The sequence below is a fragment of the Dioscorea cayenensis genome, unplaced genomic scaffold (genome assembly GCF_009730915.1).
Source record: "Dioscorea cayenensis subsp. rotundata cultivar TDr96_F1 unplaced genomic scaffold, TDr96_F1_v2_PseudoChromosome.rev07_lg8_w22 25.fasta BLBR01002160.1, whole genome shotgun sequence".
Taxonomy (NCBI): Eukaryota; Viridiplantae; Streptophyta; class Magnoliopsida; order Dioscoreales; family Dioscoreaceae; genus Dioscorea; species Dioscorea cayenensis.
Window position 1 is genome coordinate 1 of NW_024088551.1, and position 21,450 is coordinate 21,450.

Consider the following 21,450-nt stretch of genomic DNA (forward strand, 5'->3'; position numbering starts at 1 on the left):
GGTGAATGCTACTTCAGTTTACAATCCATCAGTGGAGAAAGGACGCCCTGTCTTACAAGAGTCTTTTAGCAACTGATTTCCTGGTCAAAGAGGTGCAATTTGTGATATTTGCTAAACTGTTTATTGCATTTATTCAGATAAATTTTTAAATGCTGTTTTCTCCTTTCCTTTAGGTGCTTTGCTGGGCTCAGTTAATCCCAAAGTACACAAGTGAACTAGTCGAATATGTGCAGACTTTCCTGGAGCGCGCACATGAAAGATGCCGGACATCATACATGGAGGTAAATATGAAATTCTTTATGACCAGTGGCTAATTTAGTTCATTGGTGTAGACTTTTGCTCACAAGTCTTATCTATTAGAGAACAAAATTTCAAGGACATGTATTCAGCAAATTGTGGTTCCTATCTAAGATGTGCCTATTTTAATTGAATGCCACAGATAAAATACCGCTATTATATTATATGACTTGGATTACTTGTTGAATTTTACCGGCATAACAATTCACTGTCCTTTGTTTTGCATATTGTTATAGACTCAAAAAGCTGTAGTGAACTGCGGCAGACTATTCTATTCACATGTGGAATATAATGGATCCTTTGTTGCCTACCCTTATATGGTTTATGTGCATTGCATTAAGTGGAGGTGTAAGTTCTGTAGCGATCAAGCATTGGAAATAAGTATCAGCGTGCCTTAGATAACCTTCATGCAAATATTAGCTGTTATATGGTGCATGGTACGGTAGATTAGAATATAATCTGCACATGGAATTTTTGCATAATTTAGACAAATTATGAACTGGAAATGCAATTATACTTTGGGGTGTTTGGTTGGAGGATGGGGCCCCAACCAAACACCCAAGATAGGGTTTGGAGGCTCCTAATTTTTTACGACATTTAATTATTTAAATAAATATGTTCAGTAATTATTATTTTTAAATAGTTATATAAGCAAATTTATCATTAATTAGAAAAGTATAATTTCAACCATAAAGTTTTTATTTTGATTATTAATAATTATGTCAAAGTTTTGTCAACTTCAAATGAAGCTTTGGCTGCCAGAACAACTCAAAAAAGATTACCTTAAATCCTATCTCTATTCTCCAATCAAATACTGTCTAAAAGTGTCTGCATGATATGAGGGCCTCATGGTTTTCGATTGTTCTAAATTGAGATGGTGCATGATCTATCTGTAAATTTCATTAATGGCTAGACCTGTCAAAAATGAGTGGTTTATGCAGGAATGTGAAGCTATTAATTATGAGGATAAGTTATGCATGTAATTCTTTCTCCAAAAGCAATCTGGTATATTCATCATACAAGTAAATTGAGATTGTGTTTATTTCGTTAGTATTTGATCTTGTCTCTATCTGCTGACTTTATTAAATCATGACTCTCATATGCTGCAAACCTTTAGTTTTGTTGTTGATCTTGATTCCACCTATCAAAAGAAATTCTCTTTTTTTTTTTTAATTTGCTGGTGTAAATATCAGCTTGTAAGAAACAGTATCTGTTACCAAATATATTGAACCTTGTTCCTAGTATGATGTATATACTGCTACATCTTGGATGAAGTGTGTGCTAATTGATTTTCTTGTCAAGGAATTTTCAGGCTGTTCTAGAAAAACAGAGTCACATGCTGATTGGAAGGAATGACTTTGAGAGCCTAATGCGACTCGATCCAGCTAGTGCTTGCTTGAGTTCTGGACAGGTGGCTTTTAGGAGCAATGTTGCAGATTCTGATTCAGTTGAAGTGGAAACAGAAATAAGTGATCTATTACTGACTTTTTCGTCCAATTAAGCAGGTATAATATCATATGTCAAGTGAAGGAACCCTTGGTGAAGAGTATGGGCTTACTCATGAAAATGATGTGTGACATAATTAATAGAAAATTGAGGAAAGAAAATAGAATCCACAATGGTCCTTATAGCTGGTTGGTGAATGAGAAAATTGGGCTAGTTTGCTCCTGGTCCATTGCCCGTTGGATTTTTTGTTTTTTCCAAGCAGTTGCCATATTTCATGTAGCATCAATCTTTTCTTGAGTGGGAACTGTCAGTTTATCAGCTAGATGCTTTATATATTTCTGCATATTATAGTAATTTCTGAAATTTATATGATTATATACTAATGAATATTCCTGTGGTGGTCCCAATAGTTGACAGAGTTGGCTGCCATAACTTTTAACTATAGGTGTATGGCTGAAGGTCCGATCTACATTTTTATGTGGATCGTTGTTGGGACAACACTGCATTAGATTTGGTGGATCATGTTGAGCGCTGTAATTAGGCTTGCCTGGTTCATGAGTGCTTCATCCTGGGCCTAGCTTGCACTTGGGGTCAACTAATTTTGCTTAAATTTTATATGGAGATGTATTGGTCCAATTCATTTTCAAGTCCAGCCACTTACGCCTGTTTTCTAAGCCAGGCCAGTCCTTGCTGGCCCAAGCATTGACAGCGTTAATCATTTGTCAGGACTAAACAGCCCAGATTTGATTCATCTGCTTCCTTGGAAAATATGGTGTTGGCATTTGTCACTATTCTAGAATATGCTTTTCTGTATGAATTGTTGAATGCATGAGAGAACATGCAAAAGTAACTTGCATTAGATATCCATTGCAGTGGTTAGTATTGTATTTTGAGTTGCTTATGAGCTATTCATATTTAGGTATAATAGTTACAAATCATGTACAGTCTCTTTCAAGTTGAAAACTGATTATTTGGGGTTATAAATCATGTGCAGGAGAATTTAATTCGAGATGACACAAAACTAATTCTGTTGGCATCGCTCAGTGATTCTTTGGAATACTTAGCAGATTCTGTTGATAGGTAACTACATACTTTTGGTTGATAATTCTTTGGAATACTTAGCAGATTTCATTGATAGGTAACTATCTACTTTTGGGTGATGAATATTATTTGCAGTCCATCTGTGGATGATATTGTGTAAGCGAGTCAGCAGCATTTTGAAGCTTAACAATAATCATATGTTTATAGTACTTGAATGGTATAGATGGCCGTATGGATGGTTGATTTTTCTTTTTTAATGATACTTTTATTTGTACCATGCCTATGCTTGTCATATTGTGGTTTCTCTGCATTTTATTTTTTTGTTTCCATTTGTAGCATCACTATAACGCTGCATGCATCATTTTGGTATAGGGATTGATATGTTTCTAGCTTAGATTTCTCCTGATACCATACCATGGAATTGGCTAGGATTAACTTTGTTGATCTTGGATTTAGCATGTACAATTAGAGTATATGACTATTTAATCAGGTGTTCATGTCACATAATGTTTGATTTGATATGGCACTATATTAAGATTCACTTTTAAATAATTGGTTAAAAAGGTTGGGGCTAGTGATCAAAGTCTTTTGTTCTAATAAAGTGAGATGCAAGTTCTGAAACTTAAGGTTTCAACTTCAAGGATTTACCATGGCCGTGCAAGGGCATTTAGAAAAATATTTAAATCTGATCTGGAAGGTCAAAGAACTGCCTAAATTGTATATTGCCCCTGAAGTTTTTGTATAAAAGGATGGTGATGGTGCGGTTGCATCATGAGGCAATAGCATCAAAATGTTGCTGGCTGAGTTCATACATTGAAATCATGCATTTGTTTGTATACAATGCCAAGCTATGAGTGTAGAAAAGTGGGAACAAATAAATTAGTCTTATATTCTCCTGGAGAGTTCAGAGAAGATCTGTTTTATGCTTTATGGACATTATATAAATTTACTGGAATCTTCTAAACGTTTGTTTCTTGTGGATCTCAATTCAGCATTGTGTTAATTTGAAAGAGGAAATTATTCTCTTAAATGTGACTTCCGCTTGTGGTATTCGTGGTTAACTCTGTCAAATCTTCATTTTCCTGTTTTAATGAAATTGCCCAGGCTTGGACAATCCTTTGTCAAACCAACCACTCGAGCAAATGATAGGAAACATTCTCATGCTCATCATGCACGAACCACAAGTGCACTCAGTAAAGATCTCATATCTCTTGCTGATGAATACCGAAGACTTGCAGGTGATTGTCTAAAGGTTCTTCGCGTGGAAATGCAATTGGAGACAATTTTCCACATGCAGGTTTGGTAATTAAATCAGAGCACTTGTACATGTATCATTAGAAGCAGACAGTGTTGTGAGTGACAACAAATGGTCTCAGGAAATGACTAACAGAGAATACATGGAAGATCAAGATGCGGAAGAACCTGATGATTTTGTTATCACACTTACTGCACAGGTCAGCTTCTTAAAAAATCATACTTATTCAAGCAAGCTTGCTCATTTCTTTTCCATCATTTACAATTATCATGGAGTTGTGAATGTCAAATTTTGACCTAGGGAAATTGATGATTCATGTTTATGCCTCTTAGTCTATTATTAAAAACAATAAATAAATAAGTGATACTTCAGTATATCCAATATGAGTAGACCGCCTGATTTAACCATAATATGTTGTATGCTGTGTTTTTTTTTAGATTACACTTCAAAAGATAAAACCACTGCATCCTGATTATGCTGTGCGCATGTTACTTGGACCATCAATGATGGACGAAATACCTTAAAATTTGATCTCCTGTGTCCAAGATTTGAAATAGCTGTGAATTATGGGCTATTTATGGATGGAAGCTATCGAACATGCATATTAACCAAAATCTCTTTGTTTGATAGATAACACGCCGTGATGAGGAAATGGCACCATTTGTTTCAGAACAAAAAAGGAACTACATATTTGGAGGAATATGTAGTGTTGCAGCCAATACAACAATCAAGGTTTGAACATTTGTGTAAAAAGTTCTCCTTTATCTGCTTCAAAGTTTTTTTTTTCCTGACTGAGAATTCAAATTGCTGACAAAGCTATTTCTGGTTAGGCTTTGGCAGAAATGAAATCCATTAACCTCTTGGGAGTTCAACAGATATGCAGAAATACTATTGCACTTGAACAGGTTGGTTGGTTTCACAATACTCTAAAATTTAAATTGCCATCAGTTTAGTTGATTCACAAGGAAAACATTTGAGGAACATAAAGCCCAGGAAGTAAAGGCCTAGATATTTGTTGTTTGCGTTTGATGTGTTTGCCCCTTTGTTTTACTTATCTTCCATCGTGAGACAATTTAGGAGTATTAGCACATGTTGAAATTTTCAGTCTGAGTTTGGTGGGAGAAAAAATAATTAATTGAATAGAATTAATACGGAAATTAGCTGTCAATCGTTCGGTGATGAGAAAACAAGAGGATAGAAGGGAAGTTGGAGGAAGAATTTTTGACAAATGTTTATTTATATGGTATGTGAAAATGGAGAAATCTTAATTTTCTCACCTCATTTTTTTGAATAGATATTCTTCTTCACTTGAACAAAACAAGAAATATTATTGTCTTTAACATTTAATTGCCTTTCATACTTATCGTTTACTCTAATCAAACATCACCTACTCTTGCATTTAAATATATGTATGAATGAATCAAAGCCACTCATGTTATTTTTATCTAGATCAGCCTTACTAGCCCTGTTACCGACGGAAGTTGGTCCAAGTGGTCGGAGCTTGGGTCGTTTAATTGGTTTTAAATTCAAATCCTTATGTATGAAAAAATATTACCTGTTAGGAGAGGTATATTCGTTTATAAAACTCCCAGGACCTCACCCTGTTATGTGGTAAAAAAAAAAAAAAACTTTACTAGCCCTATTTGCCAATAGCCCTTATTTGCCAAGGGACCAAGTGCTAATGGATATTTTTAATATCATCCTGTAACGCAGGCTCTGGCGGCCATACCGTCAATAGACAACGAAGCAGTCCAGCAGAGGCTAGATCGTGTGCGGACATACTACGAGCTCTTAAATTTGCCATTCGAGGCATATAACTTGAACTTCAACCCTTTTTTCCCCTTATTTCTAGTTACATTCTATCCTTGCATAGTGATCTAAAATTTCTTTACTTGTGACCAGGCTTTACTAGCTTTCATCACAGAACATGAGTATTCATTTACACCAAAAGAGTAAGTAAATATCTAAGCATTTTGATCAAATAAGCTTGTTTTAAAGGAGGCAAAATTATATATATACAAGTCTGGCTTACAGGTATTCAAGTCTGTTAAAGATTAAGGTTCCTGGCAGAGAGATTCCGCCCGAAGCTGAAGCCCGGGTCTCAGAGATCTTGGGCCGCTGAGCCTTCGTTAATCGCCGGTGAAGAAAATGGTTTGCTTTGAATTTCACGTTTTGTCCGAAACTGCTGGCTTGTGTTGATATAAATATCTCTCTGCTTCATGTGCTTTTCTGGTGTGCTATTTTGAGACTTAAAAAAGTTCTTCAGACCTAATGGTCCATTTTTGTATGTCTTGCCCATTCTACCCAAGGTTGTCATTTTCTCAATTAGTTTGTAAAGTTAGTGTTATTTGATTAATTTCTAACAACATCTATTTAATTTTCTATTCTTTTCACCATTGGATTTATTTTAACCTTTTGACTACCATATCTTGTTGAGTTGAACTTCTAAGAAGCTACTATTCATGAGCTTTCTCTCCACATTGATGCCATCATTATCCTTCAATGTCTTGTTTTTCTTTTTTCAAGTTAGTCTATGTATGCGAGTCATTTCAATGGTTAATGATACACTTAAGTAAAAAATTAATGACTTTAATATAAATCAGACATTTTTCAAACAGTTTTATTTACAATAAATAATAAGTGTAAATATCAAAATAGTCTCTCTATTTTGCGTTTTCCGCTTTTAGTCTCTTTTAATATAAAATCCGCTTTTTTGGGTCTTCGTATTTGTATATTTTCGCCCTTTAACTGTAAAATCTGTCTTTTGGGTCCCTCGTATTTATATATTTTTGTCTTTTTTGATCCCTCCAAATTTATCAGTTGGAAGGACTAAAATGGCAGATCCATTAATTGGAGGGACTAAAAGGACATAAATGTGTAAATATGAAGACAAAAAAAGTGAATTTTATATTAAAAGGACTAAAAAGATGAAAAACACAAAATAAAGAGACCATTTTGATATTTTGACCTAAATAATAATCATCGTTCTTGTTAAATGTCAACGTCTGTCCCTAGAAGCGAATAAATACTTTTGATGCTTGATATAAAAAGATAAAAAGGTGAATAAACTCTATTTATTGCATTGTAGCTAATTTGAGAATAAAGGTCTTATAATAATTTCAAATATTTAGTCTATATATATTAACAAAATCTTTGCTTTTAACCAAACTTTTAAAAGTTATAATCCCTTCAAACCTTAGAATGGAATGCATTCTTGTTTCACAACTAAGTTCAATGGTACATAAGAGACATAACTTATACATCAATCATAGTTACCTTCAAAAAAACAAAAAACCATCTCAAAGGGCAGAAGCAATAATATCAGTATAACATCATTTAGTCCAGCAAACTTCATTAAATATCCATAGAGAATATAGAAACACAAGCAAGCACAAAAAAAAAAAGAAAGAACAACAATAAATATATCATTGAACCTTCAAATTGAAGGTCTAATCTCCAACCATAGTCACACAAAATCACAATAAATATAGTAAGAATGCATTACATACCTTGCGCTGTGCCATTATGCAGCCTGCGAATAACCTGGTATCAAAGGTAAGCAATGTCTGATGCATTTCCGTATCATGGGCGCTGATAAACCGTAGAGTCCGAGCTAGGAGTTGACTAACAAATGATCGGGGGGTAATTAATTTATCAATTAATACGATAAAATTTAGTAATCCTTTTTGATGCAGTAGAAGACATCATACTTCATTCTATGATGAGATGCCACTGATGTTAAGCTTAGTTATCCATGCATTGAGTTGCTCAGCCACCATTTCTGAACCAGTTGATCCATATGAGCAGAATTTTTTAACGCAGTTTTCAACACCGAGAAACTCATAAACATCTTCCTCAAACACTGGACTTATGATTCGGAAGTCATCAAGTGTAAGATCTGAGAGCTGACAAATTTTCGCAACACAAAGAGCAACTGACCTTCCAACTATATCATGAGATGTTCTAAAAGGAATGCCCTGCATAGGAAGAAAGTGTAATCAACAGCCAATCACTTAAACAAATGATTCCCTTTGATGAATTTGTAAGAACGAATTATCAGGTAAAGATTATGAATGATAATTTTTAATATAACACTAGCATGAAGTTATTTTGATCACATAACATGAACCAAGATAAGCACTTGAAAAAAGAACACAAGAACAGGAACCATAAAACGGTTTTCGCCTTCAAACATCTCAAGCAGTCGAGCTGCTCATAGTATATTGACCTATTTCTAGTGGAAAACAGGACCATGGGAACAAGGTAGCATAGCAAGTTTACCTTCTTCACAAGATAATCAGCAAGTGTTGTTGCATCGAGATGCCCAGCTGGTAGTGCCTTTTGGATCTTTTGACGATTGAAGGTGACGTTATGTGCAAACTCAGTTGTCACTTCAAGCATTCCAATTATAGTCTTAACACTGTCGAATAAAGGTTCTTTATCTTCCTGCTCCAAGATGATGTTTCATATCAGATATGAGCAAAAGAATAAAAGCAAAAATCACTCTAATTTTTTAAAACAGAGAATGAACATAAAAATCACACATTCAGAAGCAGATTCCTACCTGTAGATCACGATTGTAGGCCTGTGGGAGCCCCTTGCAGAGAACCAAAAGGGTGACAAGGTCCCCCACTACTCTAGCTGACTTTCCACGAACAAGTTCCATTGGATCAGGATTTTTCTTCTGTGGCATAATACTGCTACCAGTGGAAACTTTGTCACTTGGGGTCAAGAACCCAAACTCTTCAGAAGCCCACATGACCCATTCTTCACCAAGTCGTGAAAGGTGAATGGCGGTAATTGAATTTGCTGCCAGAAACTCCAAAACGAAGTCACGATCTGATACTGCATCAATGCTGAGCATAAAAGAGTTGTTCAAATTTATTGATAAGATGTATTTTGGTGGAGATCAGAGAAAAGAACAATGGCAAGCAAGTTAATAGAATGTATTTATTATGTTCATTCTAATACACTACCAAAAAAGCATAATACAGGAATATGCAAATGATACAAGGAAAAAAAACACATGCCTGTTCTTCATAGGAGCACTAAAACCCAATGCTTCTGAGGTCATGAACCTGTCAATCGGCAGGCCAGTGCCAGCCAAAGCACACGCACCCAATGGACAGACATTCAGTCTATCTTTGCAATTTACCAGTCGACAAAAATCACGTTCAAGCTACATCAAGGCATGGCCACTATGAAAAACTTTTGTCTTTAAACTCAACTGGGTAGATAAAAATAATGACTAGTCAAATGATTAAAAGCAGGACTGCACTCCAAAAACTAATAAATTCTTTCTCAAAATAAACTAAAAACAGTCAACCACATATTATATGTAAGAAATACAAGTAGATGTGGCATATTATTGGGAATAATTAAAAGTGCAAATTTCCCAGGAAATAAGCATATCTTTGTAAATAAAGGTGTGTGTTTTGGCAAGATAGTAACAGCCTTTATGGAGATCATACTCACTATAGCTTCCAAGATTTTCATTTCTGATGGAACAATTAGTCAAGGTTCATAGAAGGTCTTAAAATAAAGATGTATTCTTTTCAGACTGGTGCATTAACTTTATATAACCATAACACTTCACTGCAATAGTCAAGTCACCTTTCTTACCTTTTTTTGCATTTGTAACAGATATGCCAAACTTGTAATTCAACTTAACCATTGTAATGTGCAATATAATAACATGCAAGTGCAATATAATGTTTCAACATGACAAGGTTGCATATCTAATGTTTCTTCATGCAAGCAGAGGAGGTTTTCTCTCAAGAGATAATGAGGTTGTCAAATATCACACTAGAGTCTTTCTTCTTGCAAAGGCTTCTTAATGTGATGGTTTTTAAGTTTGATATCTGACCATAGGCTTCAAAAAGTTAAGATACTGATTTTGGCGATTTGTTACCCATACAGCAGGTGATCACTCATGCTCTATTCTTAGACTCTTATGACTTATCTACTTTCAAATCAACCAATAGTAACATGAATAATGACAGCTACAGTCTCAGCTAGCATAAAATATTATTTGAAAGAAGCCAATGGGTCTGAACTACACCTGCTCAACATATGATAACAGAAGATGCTGCAACAGAACAGGTTGTGCTCTCTGCAAATGTGTATATCCAGGAACTATCAGACCTTCATTCTCTTTAGCTAGCATAATTAGTCCAACCTGAAAATTTAAATAAAATGTCACTAAGAACTTCATTCTTTTCAAATACTTGCATAACTTTTGACCAGAAATTTCAAAACACATGAAGATATAGATGTTCACATAACAAGAGGATAGATGTTCACTTTCATTTTCTGCAGCTACTCTAACAAAGGAAGCCTGAGAATTTAAAGAAAAGGCCACTGAGTACTTTATATACAGGATATTTGTATGACTCTCAAGAGGAAGCTTAAATACAAGAAGATGTATGTTATACAGCATGATTTTTAGACAGTGTTAGATAGATAATGTTCTAGGTTGGGTAACCTTTACAATATAGAAGTATAAAAAAAAAAGTGTACTGAAAGCAGCACCTTTACCATGGATAATAGCCAGCCAACAGGACTTAGTTTGGTACCAAGAAGAAAAAATTAAAATGCTATTCAAAATAGAAGGCAAATTGAAATCTTCTTCGACAATAGCATAACACAGTCTTGAATGATTCCATCAATTACATCTACAAACAATTATAGTAGATTGCACACTGAAAAAATGTATCACAAACAACAGATTTGATAACAGAAGCATGATTTCACAGTTCTCATAAGCAGAGAAGAACATAAGGATCATTTCCAAAAAAATAAGGAAACAATGCATTTGAGGATTAATGCTGGAGCAAAGTAACATCAGAAAAATGAACCTGAAGTTGCTTGATGCATGACAGAATCTGATCAATGGCATCCCGACACCACAAGCGGAGATCTGTTACAACTTGATCATTCCGGCTTCTGGCAGTGTGAAGCTTTTTCGCTGGTTCACCAATCAAGTCTGTGAGTGCTGCCTCTATGTTCATGTGCACATCCTCCCTATCCGCCCTCCAAACAAACTCCCCATTCTCAATCCTCCTTTCTATTTCGTCCAGACCACTCAATATGCAGCATCTATCACTGTCACTCATCAAACCCTAGAATCATAAAAATACAACCATATTAGATGTCACAGAAACTTCAATCAAGTGAAATCTACATGAATGATATACACTCAAAACTACTTAAAAGTCTTTTTTTTTTATCCAACCAGGGTCCTCTGATAATGACTTTCTGGCTACTTTCTAATTCATCAAGGCCAGTCAATCAGTAGTCAAGCCCTAAAGCATTAAATTGCAAGTACATTGGAGCGCCTAGTTGAGTGAAATGATACATCAACTAAATCCACTTAAAAGATAATGCTCATCCAAAAATTCATTTTCATTAGCTATTTCACTGGCATTTCTCGGCCCATAAATCATCAAATCACAAGAAAATCTATACATAAAACCATTTTATTTCGCAAAATTCCCAAAAAGAATAAGATTGAGTCGGATATAAATTGATTTAAGATCATATTCACCCAAGAAGGAAATTATCACCGATGAATTCTTATCAAAGATGAAACTATGCTTTCAAAATTTATCAACTTTTTGATTCGATCCCACAAAAACCCACAACTCGGGAATCCACACATCCAGCGTGATGCTAATCCATCAAAGAACACAAACCGAAATGAAATTCACAAACAAATACAAAATCGATTCAAAAAAAAAGGAAATGGAGCGAAAATTCACCTGGTTGGCGAGCATGGTGGCATGAGCACGGCTACCCCTGATATCTTGCTTGTAGAGCTGCTTATCAAACGAGACGGATTCGCTGAAGCGCTCCACCGCATCGGTGACGCTCTCCTGGAACCGTCCGCCCCAAAGCTTGTTCTCCTTTTCCCCCTTCTTCTCGTGCTCCGTCTTGAATTCCGCCGCCATGGCATCCGCCGCTGGGGTCCAGCACCGCCGCTTCCACGCGCCGGCGTCGATGCTCCGGCGGTGCCCCGGGAACGAGCGAAGAAGCTGGTTGTGCGGAGGGGCTAGGGTTTTCATTTCAAATAAGCAGTGACAACTCCACTTTTGTGTATAGATGGTTTTGTCGAGGAATTTAACGATGACGTGGCCGTTTCTGATCCGATGGATGTAAGCTTGGGCAATGTACAACCGTTAAACTTAATTTTCCAATTTTAATATTTTTTTTAAATATATAATTATGGGCAATAGCTATGTATTTTTTTATTTTATAAATTTTATTTTTTTAAAACAATTCTTGAAATTCTTTTGTATCTTTGTAAAAACTATATATTGTTAAAAATATATATGTTATAAATGTAAAGATAGTAATAAGAATAGTAGAGCTGTAGAGATTTATCAAAACCCAAAAACCCCTAAAAAAATTAACTTCTTCTTCTTCTTTCTTCTTTTATTTCTCTCTTTTCTTTCTCTTCTATATCTTCCAAAGTATACAAAAATGAGCGGTGATTTATAGGGGTTACAAGAGTTGAATGAACCCGGCCAGTGATCGATTCGATCCGATCATCCAAAAATACCTCGGTTGGTGGAATAAGAATAAAGCACTGCTGCCCCTGCTACATGACCACATGGGTGGTCGCTACAGTGTTGCGGCTGATACAGTAATCTCTAGAAGTTGCTATAATAATGTCGGCTGCTACAGTAGGCATCCATTAAAATATTTGTTTATAACACTCCCCCTTGGATGCCTACGACCAAAAGGATACGCCTCGTTAAAACCTCACTAGGAAAAACCCAGTGGGATAAAAAAACCCTAGCTAAGGAAAAAGAGTACACTATCCTGGCACATTTGAGGGTTATCGCTTTATTAAAAACCTCGCCTCGTAAAACCCATCGACAAAAACCTGCACGAAGGGAAAAGAGTACGCTTCTCAAATAAATAACTTTTAACTTATATCGAAGTACCTACATCTTTAAGTCTTCTCATCCCGATTTTTGTATATAAGTCTTTCGGTGAATGCACTTAGGAAGTGATTTTGTGAATAAATCACTGATTCTCACTCGGATCAATCTTTTGAACTTCTATAACGCCTTCTTTCCGGAGATCATGAGTGTAGAAAAATTTTGAGTGATATATGTTTCATTCTGTCACCTTTAATATAACCTCCTTGTATTTGAGAAATGCAAGCATTGTTGTCTTCATAAATTACTGTAGCATTTGTTGTTACTGATGGTAATTTGCAGGATGACTATATATGCCCAATCATAGATCGTAACCATTGGCATTCACGACTTGCTTCATGGAGAGCTAGAATTTCAAAGCATGATTTGATGAAGTAGTCTGAAGAGTTTGTTTTTGTGGAACGCCATGAGATAGCTCGTACCATTGTAAGAAAAACATGTATCCAGCTCGAGATCGCCTTTATGAGGATCGATGACATACCCAAAGATCGCAGAAAACTCGCGAGGTTGGATGAAGACTCATGTCGATAGAATAAACCCGGATCCGTAGTTCCTCGTAAATAACGTAGCACATCTTTTTATTCCTTTCCGGTTGTCTTCGTGTCGCGTAGAACCCGTATCTTGCTAGAAGATTTATCGCAAAAAGCTATATCCGGTCTCAGATTATTTGCGAAGATACATTAATGCACCGATCGCACTTAAATATGGAGTTTCGGACCAAGAATGATCTCTCCTTCTTCCGGGTGGGCGAAATGGATCTTTCTCGAACATCAAGAGTTCGGACGACCATCAGGCATTCTCAAATGGATAAGCCTTCTCCATATTGAATCTCTTCAAAGACCTTTTTCGTAGATAGGTTGATTGACGCACAAATATTCCCGAGGATAAGTGCTCGATTTGTATACCTAGACGTAATTTGGTCTTTCCCAAATCTTTCATTTCAAATTCTTTTTTCGAGATATGATCTGCAGATCTGCAATTTCGTAAGGAGTGCCTACAAGATTTAAATCATCCACATATACTGCTATCACAACAAAACCGTTAGTATAACTTTTAATAAACACACATGGACATCTACTATTATTTTTGGTATCCTTCTTTTTATAAGATATTCACTGAGACGGTTATACCACATCCGTCCAGGATTGTTTTTAACCCATAAAAGAGATCTCCTGTAATTTAATAGAGTATAAATGATGATTATTTGTAATGTTTGTTTTTCTATATCCTTCGTGGATTTTTCATATATATGTCATTTTTCAGTAATCCATACGGATATCTTTCGTGACAACATCCATCAACTGCATATCTAATTTATTACTACTCGCTATGGCAATTAAAAAAATCGAAAAGTAATTCCATCCATTACGGAGAGTATGTCTCCTCATAATCAATACCGAGCATTTGAGAAAAACCTCGAGCAACCAGCCTTGCTTTGTATCTCATAATTTGATTATTTTTCATTTCTTTTTCTCACAAACACCCATTTATAACCGATCGGTTTTTATCCCTTCGGTGTTGGCACTCATCGGCCCAAACACCTCACGCTTTTGATAGGGAATTTAGCTTCGACTGGATAGCTTCTTTCCATTTTGGCCAATCATTTCTTTGTCGACATTCTTCAGATGGATCGTGGCTCGGATCATTATCGGATTTATTTCTATATCCGTAGCCAAATTGTAGATGAATATATCATTTATTTCGGGTCTCATGCCGATTCAATCTTTGACCATCATCTACATAGCAAATTGATTTTTCAACATTTTCGTAAATATCATCCCCCATCGATTCTTCATTAACTTGTTCGAGGGTTTTTATAATTTCTCTCCCTTTTCACATGGGAGATCCTTATCTTTATTTTTTTCGCTTCCTTTTTCTAGGAGTCGAATCTTTTGGCACCAATTGGTCTTCCACGCTTTTTGTCGTGGTTTATTTTCTACTGATTTTCTTTCAATGGATTCTTAGGAATCTCAATTCGTCAGAGCATTCGCATTTCGGTATATATGATTTAGTTACCATTTTAGTATCAGATGAATGCATCGTATTTCATTCTGTAATATTTTGCAATTTAATGATCCTTTGAACTTCAAGTTCACATTCATCGAGTACGAGGATCATATGTATGTAATCGTGATGCATTCCATTCAATTTCTTTTTGGCTCATTTTTGAGTAATCATTTCTCCCCCTAATGCAGGGAAGACAGCTTCATCAAAATGACAATCTGCAAATCTTGCAGTAATCATTTCTAAATATCGTATAATTGAAGGGGAATCATAACCAACGTATATACCAAGTCTGCGTTGTGGACCCATTTTTGTACTGATTTGGTGGTGGTATTGACATATACTCTGCATAAACCAAATATTCTTATATATGAAATATCGGGCTCTTTACCCATAACAAGTTGGTGTGGTGAATATAAATTACATGCGAGTGGGTCGGATCCAGATAGTTTACAAAGCTAGATGCAAAAATAGCATGACCCTCACGCACTTGTAGGCGCTTTCGTCCTTAATAACATCGATCGGCAATAATCAGAGTCTTTTTAATTAATGACTCCGCTAACCCATTTTGGGTATGTACATGAGCTACTCGGACGCTCAACATGTATTCCAACTGCCATACAATAATCATAAAATGATTTTTGATGAAAATTCACCAAAGCATTATCAAGACGAATTGTCTTTATGGGATAATCCTGAAATTGTGCTTTTAAGCCCCGATAATTTGTGCCAATAACCTTGCAAATGCTACATTCCTTGTAGCATGTGTTAAACATGGGACCATCTAGTCGATGCATCGATTAAAACCATAAAAATACCTAAATGGTCCACATGACGGATGTATTGGTCCACAAATGTCTCCTTGTATTCTTTCTAAAAAAATTTAGGAGATTCACCGATCACCTTTTGTTATAGAAGGTCCGGTTATTAGCTTTCCCATCGAACATGCCTGAACATGCATATTCATTATGTGTTAGGATTTTTTATAATCCTTCAGTCAGGGTGTCCATGAGAACTCAAGTAATAATCCCGGCATGAACATAATAGCACCCTGGATGTCCAAGTCTTTCATGCCATATTTTAAATATCTCCGGGTCATTAACCTTCCCAGAGTTATCACCGTATGTGATTCCATCACTTTAATACGTGTAAAATATAATCCTGAGGATATACAGGAAAGCTTTCAAGTACACGCTTTTTGGCATGAAATAACTTGGTAATATAAAGATATTCTTTTCCTTCCTTATCAACCGCCTCTAAATGATATCCATTGAGACGTATATCTTTAAAAGCTTAAAAAGGTTCCTCCTAGACTTAGGGGAATAGAGAGCATTTTTATCTCGCAAGGATGTTCCATTTTAGCAACATCAATGCCGCTTCTCCAGAACCTTCAACCGTGTCCCGATGACCCTGCTATTGTGGCTATATATGCCTTTCTCATTGATAAGGATATAAAATATATTTTTCTAGTCAAAATAGTATGCATTGTCCCGCAATCAATAATGCATTCATCATCAACCATATTCTAACAAAACAAAAAGAAAAACATAATTTAATAAAACATAAAAGACATATTACAAACTAGTCTATATGAAAATCGACATATCTAAATATGTATTTTTCGATTACATTTAAATTATTTATGGAATTATCCTCAATTGGATCAACTATGGGGTTGTCATGAAAATTTGTCTCAATATCTTTACCTTTCTTGTTTTTTAAGTGATTCTTGGTAAAAATGGACTAAAAATGTTTTGGGGTCCCTGCAAATCTGGACCAACGACCTTCCGTGCCACAACGATAGCATGTATCTTTCTTTGTCTCTAACCCCATCTTGTGGCTTTTGTTGCTTCGCTGATGTACATCATTCTATTATCGCGTGGTCCGATATTATTTCGCCCTCCCACCACTGACCGCAGTAGTCCTCGACCACCATAATTTCCTCGTACACCGCTGGTTTTTTAAAACTAGCACCGCGACCACGCCATCTTCTTTCGCCCAAAATTAATTTCTCGGCAGTCGTGCCGATCCGGATGGTCGAGATTGATGATCTCGCATCAACAATTCATTGTTTTGCTCCGCCACAAGGAGACAAGAAATTAATTCAGAGAATTTTGTAAAAATTCTTTTTCTCTATATTGTTGTTGTAATATAACATTTCGCATGCGTGAAATGTAGTAAATGTTTTTCTCGAGCATCATTCCTTACGTCATCTGCTTTCTCCACAGTAGACGGCAATCTGAAAACAATTTTAAATAGCTCGGAATTATATTCTCGCACGCTTTTTAAAAATCTTGAAAACCCGAGGCTTGACCAATCATTGCGTGCTTTAGGCAAGTAGACCATTCCGAGATGTTCAAATCTCTTTCGTGGATAACCACAATTCCTCGTGGATCCTCAATGGTCAAGTATTCATTCTTCGAGGGCCATCATCAATATGATGCCTTATAAATATTAAGGCCTTCGCCTTTATTATCACTAGGCTCATTGTTATTAGCCTCGATAGTTTTACTCGTGTTTCTTGCTTTCAGATGGTGCTTGATATCGAGGCTCCAGGATATATAATTGCTACCCGAGATTTGAAGGGCCTCAAATTCTCTTTTTGCAATATTTGCCATTTTCTCTTCAAAAATAATAATACAACATGTAATTAGAATAGAGAGTACAGAATAAAACATAAAGCATCTATAATGTTCATGTATACGGTACTATTCATGTATACAATCGTTCATGCATACCAGATCTGCTCATGCATACGGATCGTTCATACTACCGCAATTATTACGAAAGATTGGGAATTAAAATTTGTTTGAAAGTGATTATAATTTTAAAAGGGAAGAAGAAGTAAAAAAATAGGGGAGAGAAGAAAATAGGGGGCCGACGGAGAAAATCCGACCGAGTCAGCCGACGGAGAAAAGCCTGCACGAGTTGCCGACGGAGAAAACCTCGAAGGGGCCGGCGAAGTAGTGAGAAGGGCGTCGGAGAAGAGAAAAAGGGCTCGACGGATCTTTTACCAGGTTTTTGTCAACGATCACGGAGAGAGGGTTGCCGTGAAAAACTTAGGAAAAAGATGATGCTTGATAATTTGGATTTGATGGAAAAACTCATCAGTAATAATAATATTAGTGTTTTTTTCTTGTTTATTTTTAAAAAGTATCGCAATATTAGCCTTAGTGGCTTTTAGTAATTGTATGTTTTTTTATGTATGCTTCTAAGAAAATCTTATGTATTGTTGACTGAATAAAATGTATGGTTTGGTAGTATTATATTATCTGTCGATCCTTCCTGCATTCAAAGTGTTAGAAATGGATTCCACATATATAACATATATATTAGATGAGTCAAAGAAAATTAAAATCATATGAGCAAATTCGTGCTGATAACGTGTTAAAAATATATATGTTATAAATGTAAAGATAGTAATAAGAATAGAGAGCCAGAGTATTTACCAAAAACCCAAAAACCCTGAAAAATTAACTTCTTCTTCTTCTTTCTTCTTTTATTTCTCTCTTTTCTTTCTCTTCTCTATATCTTCCAAAGTATACAAAATGAGGGGGTATTTATAGGGTTACAAGAGTTGAATGAACGGCCAGGATCGATTCGATCCGACGGTCCAAAAATACTACGGTTGGTGGAATAAGTAATCACTACGGCTTGCTACAAGATCTACTAGGGCGGTCACTCGATGTTGCAGGTACGATCATGATGAATCTCTAGAAGTTGCTATAATAATATCGGCTGCTACAATGAAATTGCTACAGTAGGCATCCATTAAAATATTTGTTTATAACATATATATATATATATATTATATGACAATAAGTATCCTTAGACGTCAGCGGATGAGAACAGTAGACATACAAGAGAGAGACAGAAAGGGTAAGGGTAATGTGATGTATTTTTTATTTAGTTCTTTTTTTTTCTGTAGGTCTATTAGGAATAAAAATCAACAATTCTTATTTGTTAAAGTACTGTGTTGAAAATGATTTAAAAGTTTAAATTAAAACACTACATATCCCAATTTTTTACTGTTTCACTATTTATAAATACTGTATTACTATCCATTTCAACAATAACCACCATTGACTTTCGATCCAACAATGAAAAATCAACGTAACATTCATAGAATACTTACCCTCTCTCTATATATATATAGATGTATAAATATATATGTGGTTTTTGACCTTTTTACAAGGATATAAAGTAATAATGACCCTTTTTTTGTATGAGGGAAACATCTTTATTTTAATTCTAGTATGAAAACTTTAAATAATACACTTAAAGCTTGAAATTTAAAATTCATATGTTAAACAATAATCTAACATAGTTTAAAGTTTATATATATATATATATAGTTGTTAATTTAAAATACAAGTTTTCACAAATTGTTATACTTGGCATCTATCCAATATACAGTGGCGGGAAATTTGGTCCAACCCGGGCTTAAATAAAAGTCAATGTTTGATATTAATTACAAAAGACACAGACAAATTTAAAGGACAATACAAACTAAGTCGACATTCAATATCAATAATAAATATACGAACAAAGTTCAAATACAAAACATAACAAGTGAAATAACAATGAAAAATACAAATACAAACTACATGCCAACACTTGAGCCACTCTTATTACTACTATGATCAAGAGGTGCCAATTGAATCCTACGAGTTCGCATATTTTGAAAATACTGTAAAATATCTTCATTATCAATTTCATTAAATATGTCTTTCTCAATATAGCAAACCAAGCTATCAGTCAAAAAATCATCCTCCATTTTGTTGCGCAAAATCGGGTCTGATGATATTCATTGCTCTGAAAAAAACTCTTTCAATCAAGCAGTTGAAACAGCAGAGACCAACGCCAACTCAATCAACCGATAAACTAGAGGATATCTGAGATGTTTTTTCTGTTTCAACCAACTTTATAGCAAGTTCTCCAATGCTTCCTAGTGAAGAAAAATCAACATTTTTCCCATGTCATATATATACATCTCTAATTGATCTACTAATGCCATTCGATCCAATTCTGAGAAATCTTCCGGATACAACTCGCAATACTGAACTAATTTGATGACGATCAAATCTTGAAAATGATTGTTTTGGATCAAGGCAACTTATGCAAGAAAGCAATTCAATAGTAGATTCTAAAAAACGAGTATTCATATCTTGCATGATCATATCAAGAACCTGACATAACAAAATAATAAAACAAACATTAATCAATAAAAATGTAAAGTTTAATAACAAATAAAAAAGTGAAAGTGATATGAAAAATACTAACCGAGTAAAAAACCTCAACACGATAATAGTGCAAATATGTAGTGGTTTGCTTCTCACGTCTTGGACGACCACGGACCAACAATCTTTCTTCCATATTATTTGGCATCTCAATATCATTTTCAACACAAAACTTTGAAACATTAGCCAACAATTCATCCCATCCATCATCTCTCAATGATTGCAACTTAAACTTGACACCTTCAACCATGTCTAAAGCATTCACTATATTTTGATTTTTCTCTTGCAAGGCTTGTGACAAGCCATTTGTTATACCTAACACCTTTTTCATCAAAAATAATATGAACACAAATTCAAATCTTTCCATGCGATAAATCAAACCCAAAGCTACACCTTGTTGTTCAGGATTAGTTCCATCATCATGAACATTTCCAACAACATCCATTACCGCTGGCCACATCATTTGAAGACGAAGTATTGTACAATAATGAGATCCCCAACGTGTGTCCCCAGGTCTTGCAAGGCTTGTCTCTTGATTGCAACATCTGCCAGACATCTGAGATCTAGGTTGGTTCCTTCAATAAGAATAAACTGAGGCATCAGTAATACAAATCCTAAGATTCCAAACAAAACCTAATGCCATTAAAAAACCACTACAAGTCTACAATCTTAACAATGCATAAATGTTAAAATTATAATAGAAACACCACTCACTTCACAGTTGATGAGCTATCATGTGAAGGTTTGAGGAGAGCTGGTAGAAACAATTCATAGATCTAAGGCAGCCTGGTGGAGCTGCAGTTTGCAGAGGAAACTCAGTAAAAGGCTGAAAAAGTTAATTTTAGAGAACAATGAAAGGGGCTGCTCAATTTTGAGGGAAAAACATAAACATAGACCTAATAAACTAGTAAAAGACAATACTACCCTTGACTTAACCAACAATGAAACAACTCAGCTCAACAACACACTTACACCACCTTGCCTAGAACTTGAAACAAAACACATGATGAACTCATCTTGGCCCTCCATTTGTCCCACAACTCAACAAACACAAATCTGCCTAGAACTTGAAACAAAAAACTTGATGAACTCATCTTGACCCTCCACTTGTTCCACTACTAATCATCTATTAATTTAAAACAAAACTTCAGTCATCAAACTGAAACACATTTAGTATTAAAATTCAGCCATGGCTGCTCTCTTTGCCAGCCAGTGCTTATAC

General features: G+C 35.3%; 3 protein-coding genes across 4 annotated transcripts; 1 reads left to right on the forward strand and 2 right to left on the reverse strand.

The window, feature by feature from the left end:
• Positions 1–4: 4 nt before the first annotated feature.
• LOC120257487 (exocyst complex component SEC8-like) lies at positions 5–6,432 on the forward strand (the record flags this gene model as incomplete). Its single annotated transcript, XM_039264941.1, is given in 13 exon segments — positions 5–58; positions 60–92; positions 174–281; positions 1,610–1,789; positions 1,791–1,802; positions 2,738–2,823; positions 3,889–4,081; positions 4,161–4,238; positions 4,670–4,771; positions 4,870–4,944; positions 5,753–5,848; positions 5,942–5,991; positions 6,074–6,432. Coding segments are annotated over 13 exon segments (1,155 nt in total), but the record flags the coding sequence as incomplete, so codon positions are not given.
• A 942-nt stretch (positions 6,433–7,374) lies between these two features.
• On the reverse strand, positions 7,375–12,110 carry LOC120257481 (argininosuccinate lyase, chloroplastic). 2 transcript variants are annotated; one of them, XM_039264937.1, is made up of 8 exons: positions 11,800–12,110; positions 10,897–11,160; positions 10,101–10,217; positions 9,070–9,218; positions 8,604–8,895; positions 8,321–8,485; positions 7,750–8,016; positions 7,375–7,663 (listed from the first exon to the last, which is right to left on the reverse strand). In XM_039264937.1, the coding sequence occupies exons 1-7, from the start codon at positions 12,100–12,102 to the stop codon at positions 7,756–7,758; spliced, it is 1,551 nt and encodes a 516-aa protein (XP_039120871.1). In that variant the 5' UTR covers positions 12,103–12,110; the 3' UTR covers positions 7,375–7,663; positions 7,750–7,755. The 2 variants fall into 2 exon arrangements, with proteins under 2 accessions (XP_039120871.1, XP_039120869.1); XM_039264935.1 differs by having other exon boundaries at positions 7,375–8,016.
• Positions 12,111–19,822: 7,712 nt separating this feature from the next.
• LOC120257479 lies at positions 19,823–20,673 on the reverse strand. The gene is made up of 3 exons (XM_039264933.1): positions 20,272–20,673; positions 19,980–20,177; positions 19,823–19,897 (listed from the first exon to the last, which is right to left on the reverse strand). Exons 1-3 carry the CDS (start codon positions 20,671–20,673, stop codon positions 19,823–19,825), a joined length of 675 nt encoding a protein of 224 aa, XP_039120867.1.
• Positions 20,674–21,450: the final 777 nt, after the last annotated feature.